Consider the following 7,810-nt stretch of genomic DNA (forward strand, 5'->3'; position numbering starts at 1 on the left):
TCCAAGATAAGAGTTTTTTTTTTCCTGATACAAATATGATTTATCCTGTTTGGGGGATTATAGCAGAGTCTAAATGTTTGGCCTATGAGGATTGAGCTGAGCAAAAATGGAGTGAGAATTGTTTATATTTTTTTTGTGGAAACAAGACGCTCAAGCGTGACTAAGCTGCGTTTGTAATGTTACACCCCCCACCTGCTACAGATAAGAACATGCACGCTGTACATGATGATACATGCATGCAGGGGTGCTCATGATGCACACTCAACCAAATCAGCAGGAATCATCTTCCAACACTCCCGCCACCCACCCACACACACACACACACACACACACACACACACACACACGCAACATCCAATTAATTAGTGTGAATGAGTGATGTGCCCTTGGCTCGGCTGTATGTCCGTCCGCCCTCAGCCTCTGTTTGCTTTTTGCTTTTTGTGGTTACTTAGTTTAGCTCGAACACATCACCGCACGCTTTGATCTGCCTCACAGCAGGACGCCACATCAATTTGAAAGTCAGCAAGCAAAACATCCATTAAACACAACAGCAACGTCCTGGATGCATGGGAAGAGGCAGGTTCTTGAAGCTTTTCTCTTAAGGAGATTCAGTGTTGGACAACAACAGAGAAAACATTCAAAAAATAGAGCAAACAGAGACATAAAACTCTAGTATTCTTGTGTTTTTAGCCTTTATACTGTGTCACCAAGGCAATGTAAATATCATGTGTGAGCTCTGTGTAATAATGTGGAATTACACTGCTTATTGTTTAGGCAGACAAAGTGATCTGACAAAAAGATTATGATGGAAAAATTAGTTTAGACATGCTGAAAGAGACATAAAAGAAAACAAAAACAGATAAAAAAGGAGACAGACAAACCAACAGGTAGGCAGACTGGCTGACAAGAAACATCTAATAAATAAATAAATAATAATAAAGCAGAGACAGACAGACAGTGAGGGGAGCAAGTGGGTAGGGAGAAATCATAACCGGTCAATGGATCATAATGGGAATGTTTTACAGCCATATGTAGGTGGTCTTAATGATGTTTTGCTTATTGCAAGCACCGCTGATGCTTTGCTGGAATCTCCTGACTCGTCTAGATTGATCTCTTATTGCACTTGTGCGTGTCTGTGCTGTTTGCGCTCTGCAAAAAAAAAAAAAAAAAAAAAAAAATGATGTCAGAGAGAGAGGATATTTAACTTAGCATCCCATTTTCTGTTCTGCTCTTAATTCCAACTGAGCACTGCAGATGGAGGAGAGCAGGAGAGGAGGGAGGGAAGGGAAGGGAGGGAGGGGGATAACTATACTCAACTCTCCTGTGCACCCCCCCCCCCTCTCAGCTGATGTAATACTCTCAAACAATGGAGTATAATATAAATCGATAGGGGAGAGGAATATCAGTTCAATTCACCTCACTTTTCTTTTTTTCCTTCCTTCAGTTGTAGATCTATTTTTGCAAAGCATTTTATATTGGGGAAGGGAAAAAAAACCGTCACGCACACATGCGCATATAGGCGGCCACACTGACGCATCATTTGTTGTATAGTCAACTGTTTTTTTTTTTTTTTTTGCTGGACTGAGGCATGCCTGTAGCGGATAATTGTTTTTACCGCATTCAACAGTGTTTTCAAAGCAAGGGGCGAAAGTCAGGACTGTAACAGTGGCGGCTTGTGGCGCAAATGGAGACAGATCCGCCTAAGTAATGCCGTTTATCCGTTAAGAATGGGGGTAATTTAAAGGCTCTGAACTGAGGTATCACGATCTTAATGTGACATCTCACCAGTGTTTTCGACGATGTCGACTTGGACACTTTTACCATGGAACTGCAAGCTTTAAGAATTTACAACAGGAGCCTCTTTTCGTGGCAGAAACCTCTTTTTTGCGCCTCTGGGGCGAAATAACCTACACATCGGCAGCTATAAAGTGTGAACATTTTTTTTTAATCTCGCCTCTATGTGGATTGATTTTTTCCCTGCTCTCTCTTCTCAGCATTCCCTCAGTCAGTCGACGGATTTTTGCCATTACAGCTCAGTAGAGGGTGTCAGATCTTTCTTAGAGCACCGCGCTAGGATGAACACAGTCTCCGCGTTCCTCTTTTTGTGATCCCCGGATCGCCACAAAAAAAAAAGAAAAAAAAAAAGGAAAACGGCGCAAACGAGCGAGGCAAGACGCCGAAGGATGTGAGGGGGGATGCGGGTGTTTTGCAGCGGTGGGATCGCCTCTGAAGCTCCAGTGCAGGGTGTGAATTCAGCACCAGGGGAGAGGGAACAGCTCCCGACGCCGCAACACGCAGCACGACAGGGGGAGAAAAAGACACGGATTTGTTAATTTTTTTTTTGTTGTTGTTGCTGCTGCCAAGGTCAGTCTTAAACGAACTAAAAACAGAGCCAAAAGATGTGTTGGACTCTACTGCCGCTCGTTGTTTTTGATTTTCATCATAAACACGCGGAGGCTCTGAGGATTCAGTCGATGTGAAAGAGACGCTTATGTGGTCATTTTCCAACTGGAAGTCTGGACACAAGAGCAGGTTAGATGCAGCATGGATCTGTTATAAAAGACTGCCTTATCTTCTCCCAGACCTAAATGTCTATATCTGTATATTTTTTTCTTCTTATTGATGTAGACTGAATTCACTGCTCGTATGTCTTGAAACCGGGAATGAATTGTTCACGTTGAAAAATGCTGCTTTGGATTGTTCTGCTGAATGCGGCTCTTTGTGTTGCTAGTGGAAACGTTACAAGGGACGTTTGTAAGGAGCAGATATGCTCTTGCAACGAGATCGAGGGAGATCTGCACATAGACTGCGAAAAAAGGAGCTTCACCACTCTGCAGCATTTGACTGGCCCGAGCTCTCAGTTTTATCACTTGCTGTTGCACGGGAATTCTCTATCCAGGCTATTTCCCAACGAGTTCGCCAACTTTTACAATGCTGTGAGCCTGCATTTGGAAAACAATGGTTTGCACGACATTGTCCCCGGCGCCTTTCTGGGATTGCAGCTGGTGAAAAGGCTTCACATCAATAACAATAAGATAAGATCATTCAGGAAGAGTACATTTCTGGGGTTAGACGACTTGGAATATCTCCAAGCTGATTTTAATCTATTAAGGGATATTGACCCCGCCGTTTTCAGGGACCTAAATAAACTTGAAGTGTTAATACTTAACGACAACCTCATCAGTGCGCTACCTATAAACGTGTTTCAACATGTGCCCATTACGCATCTCGACCTGCGGGGAAACCGAATCAAAACGTTGCCTTATGAGGGGATCCTTGAACAAATACCGGGCATTGCGGAGGTTTTGTTGGAGGACAACCCGTGGGACTGTAACTGCGACCTGGTTTCTCTTAAGGAATGGCTGGAGAACATACCGCAGAACGCGCTTATTGGGAGCGTGATATGCGAGGCTCCCACCAGGCTGCAAGGGAGCGACTTGAACGAGACGTCAGAAGCGGATCTGTGCCCTTCACAGAGCGGCGGCGTGGACACCAGCCTGGTCGCCCCTCCCACCCAGGACGAGACCTCGGAGCCTGTGGCCCAGGCCCCGCGTCCCACGCCTTACAAGCCCAATGGGGACTCCAGTGGGCCCCCTACGCCTGGAGGCCACGGAGCCAAGAGTCGCTCCAAATCTCGTGAGAACTGGCAGCTGAAAACTAAGCCCACTCCAGTGTTGACAGGTGTGAACAGCGACAGAGAGCACAACGTGACGTGTCCCCAGCCGTGCAACTGCAAGCTGGTCGGCTCCAGACAAGGGCTGGGGGTCAACTGTGAGGGCAAAAAGATCGAGAGTTTATCTAACCTTAAACCTAAGCCTTTGACCGCTCACGAATTGAACATGAGAGATAACAACATACACGCAGTCAAAAAGAACCAGCTGCTTGGCTACTCCAGCCTCAACCTGCTTGATCTGGGTGGGAACAACATCAAGGTGATTGACAACAGCACTTTCCAAAACCAGAGCGAGCTGAGGTGGCTGTATATGGATAAGAACTACCTGGATACCCTGATAGCAGAGATGTTTGTGGGCCTTGTGAATCTGGAATATCTCAGTTTGGAATACAACGACATCCAGCTGATAGTGGCAGGTGCATTCAGCCCCATGCCAAATCTGAGGGTTCTGTTCCTCAACAACAACTTGCTGAAATCTTTGCCCGTGGATGCTTTCCTTGGGATTTCTTTATCCAAAATTAGTCTGCATAATAATTATTTCCCCTATCTCCCAGTGGCTGGCGTGTTAGACCAGCTCAATTCAATCATACAGATCGATTTGCACGGGAATCCGTGGGATTGCTCGTGCAACATCGTGCCCTTCAAACAGTGGACGGAGAAACTCGGGGCTGATGCGATAGTGAGTGATCTCAAGTGCGAGTCCCCAGAAGAGTTCTGGAAACGAGATTTCCGCTACGTCCGGAACGACCTCATGTGCCCCAAACTCTATGACAGAATCTCCCCCACCTCCCTGTCCAAAAACAGCACTTTCACCCTGGACTCGGGGACGCGCTCGAACTCTTATTTGGAGCCGAACAGGGTCTCCATCTCGGTGCTCGTCCCCGGGTTGCTGCTGGTGTTTGTCACGTCCGCTTTCACTGTTGTAGGAATGCTTGTCTTTATTTTGCGGAATCGAAAGAGATCAAAGCGGAGGGAGGGGAACTCTTCTGCGTCGGAGATCAATTCCTTACAGACAGTGTGTGACTCGTCTTATTGGCACAGCGGGCCTTATCACGCAGACGGGGGCGCGCACCGGGGTTTCGACTGCAGCACGCACCTCTCCACGACAAACGATGCGTAAAAGGGACTCTGCTATAGCCTAGTTCAATAAGCCTAAACCAGACTGGATTACAAACAGTCACACAGACAGACTGACGTTCACAAAATGACTAAACAGCAAGATTCATCCGCTTTTGTTCGTCATAGGCGAACACAGACTTGTTTATGTCTTGTTTTACTCCAGTTGAACCAAGTAAGTCAGTCTGCTGCACAGGCCCCACTCTGTAATATATGTATATGCCAAGCCCCCCCTGGCTAAAACCCCTCCCTCCCTCCTCCTCCCAGTTCTGCTATTTGCCGCAATCGGACTACGGATCTGTATGAGACAGAAAGAGGGAGAAAAAGAGCGAGGGAGAGGGCGTGTGTGTGAGTGGGAGAGCAAGACAGAGGACCCGGGGAATGGTGCACGAACGCATGAATGTAAATGTAAATACTCGGACCGATGTATCATAATCTGCATGATGATATTTCGCATGGTTTCAACACACACACACGACGGCGAGGAACCATAACCACCATAACCAACAAAGAAGCAAAACTCGACCCTTTTCATGTTATATCAATATGACGACTATATATAGATATTAAGAATTATATATGACTATTACAAAGTGCCATTTCTCTATTTTTTGTGAACCTGCAGTTAGGATTTGTATTTGTTGTTTTAAACTTGTTTGGAGAAAAGAGAAAAAAAAAAATCAATAACGGATAATGATGACTATCGGAAAGGAGTGATGGAAGTGAAGCTGTCAGTGCATGTTATTTTCTGTTCGTTATCATTTGATTGTCGATAAATATTGGGGTTATTTATACCGTACTAGATGGTGCAGATTAAATCCACGTCTGCGCAGTCATCATCTCCTTTATGAATGTAAACTGTGTTATTTTATGGTGTGCCAATTGTTGACTTTCAGATATTCAGACATGCAGATGAGCATGACCAATTAACGTCACTCAGATGCTTATGCTGCAAAGTTAATGTAGCTAAAATAACAGTTCCGTGGTTTTGTGTGTCAATGAATATAGCCTGCTTTGGGTGAGAGGAAGAAACTTAAAAAAAAAAAACAAAAAAAAAAAAAACAAGAAGTCATTTAAATGGGGGGTTTATACCATCATATTTTTTCAAAAACTGAGCAAAGAAGTGTTTTCAATTGAGCTATGTAGGTATAATTCGATCTATGTAAACAGCGCAGGTAGACTGATATAGAATAAAATGCTTTTTTAAATGTCAGAAAAAGAGTATTCCTCCACAAAAAAGCTTATGGCTATGATTCACTTTCATCATATTGTGAGCTTTTGTAAAGCCATCTAATCTTGTCCAAATAAGAGAACTGAAACTCACTGTATTTACTACAAAATGTGCTTGAAACAGGCTGTCCTATGGGAGTGTGATTCTTGCTTTCTAACAAACGGGGGGAGCCACGTTGTATGGCAAGAACTCAGCATGTGGCCAGATCTTAAGAGATACAGGAGGTGTCTTCTACACTGGGGAGGAAAGGGCGCACATACACACACACACACAGAAACACATACATGGAGGTAATTAGATAATGCAAGATGCCTTTTTCAATTCAGCATTTTGAACTTGAGATACTCTTCTTGGGAGGGGGGGTCGCATGGTTATCGTGGGCTCATGAAAACAATGCCATGACTGAACACCTGTTTTGCAGAGGTGCCGGGTCTGCTGCTCAGCCTATACTGCTTTAACATGAGGAACAAACGCGGATTTGACAAATAAATAAAAATAAATAAATTAAAAAGTTGGGGCATACTTCCCGTACTCCAAAATTCTTTAACTTCTCTGCAGTGTCTGAAACAGATGCACAGAATGTGCAATTTGCATTTTTTTTTTTAATTTTTATGTTTTAATAAGATGTAAAATTCCAGTGCTGATGACTCATTTTGACATTGCCAACTGATTTTAGTTCAAAAACCCCACTTTAAGATGCCTAATTTAGAGACGCTTCCAGCAAAATTCGGCTGAATCCTACCTAAGATGCCATGGCAATGATGAGAGTGTACAGAGTTGATGTGAGATGGGCTTACACCCCCTAACTCCCCCTCCTCCTCCCCGCTAGTAGGCCGGCAGTATCTCCCCTAGTATGCAGACTAGCGCTGTCCATGGTGCTGAATCACCTCCCCCGCTTTATGTTTGCCTGCCCCTTTGCGTCCCAATGTGCGCTGGTGAGCTTGCAGGCCCGTGTGCACACGCGCACAGGCATGCAGCTACGCACGTGCGCGTTTGTGTGTGGACAAATGAGAGAGAGAGCAATTGCGTGACCATTTGCATGTATGTTTATACACCCTTTCTTTCCCTATTGTCACCTCCTCCTCCTCCTCCTCTTCCCAGATATGTGACCATGCGCCGGCTTGACCTTGGGGACTAACATCTCAGCAGATCTGTGACAAACACTCATCATCACCTCCCTCCATTTCTGTCCAGTCATCTTGCTTCCTCCTCAACTCCCTGTTCCCTGCTCTTCTGTCCAATCACGGTGGGGGGAGGGGGGTGGGTTTGGGGTAATTATGTGTCTCTTCTGTGGAGTATTACTGTGCCACAGCCCACTGATGATTTGTCATAATTTTCAAACGCTGTGTTTCAAAGTTACATTTATATGCTTTGCGATATTTGACCTGCTTCTATTTTGTTAAATAAAGTGTGGTTGAGGTTGAGTAAAAAACAATGTTTGGTTTTAGGTATTTTCATTGGATTTGATTGAGTTCTGGTTGGGGAGCTACAGTATATTGACACATGTTACCAGTTTGATTCATCTCCTGTTCATATTGTTTTGCATATTTTATATCCTGAAGGGTTTACAGAAAGTTATTTGAAATATGATGCCTTCTGTCTTCCTTCATCAATATGGGAAAATGCTCCAAATATGGTGAACAGAGTGCAGATTTCTACATTGAATAACATTATCATACATCCCTATTTTTTACTTTTTTTTTTAATCCAAAATGCTGATGTCCGAGAATCCCAAATATCTTATATTTATGATTGGTGTATAAATACATGGGACAAAATTCAGAAATCTC

The 7,810-nt window shown here is 44.2% G+C and overlaps 1 protein-coding gene across 1 annotated transcript; it reads left to right on the forward strand.

The window, feature by feature from the left end:
• Positions 1–728: 728 nt before the first annotated feature.
• Positions 729–7,455, forward strand: LOC137177242 (SLIT and NTRK-like protein 1). Its single transcript, XM_067583414.1, has one exon. The coding sequence runs from the start codon at positions 2,685–2,687 to the stop codon at positions 4,791–4,793; it is 2,109 nt and encodes a 702-aa protein (XP_067439515.1). The 5' UTR covers positions 729–2,684; the 3' UTR covers positions 4,794–7,455.
• The last annotated feature ends 355 nt before the right edge of the window (positions 7,456–7,810 follow it).

Source organism: Thunnus thynnus, chromosome 24, assembly GCF_963924715.1.
Source record: "Thunnus thynnus chromosome 24, fThuThy2.1, whole genome shotgun sequence".
NCBI lineage: Eukaryota > Metazoa > Chordata > Actinopteri > Scombriformes > Scombridae > Thunnus > Thunnus thynnus.

What these genes read in the sequence shown, in the direction of transcription:
- LOC137177242 (XM_067583414.1), top strand. Translation starts at nt 2,685, where the DNA reads ATGCTGCTTTGGATTGTTCTGCTGAATGCGGCTCTTTGTGTTGCTAGT.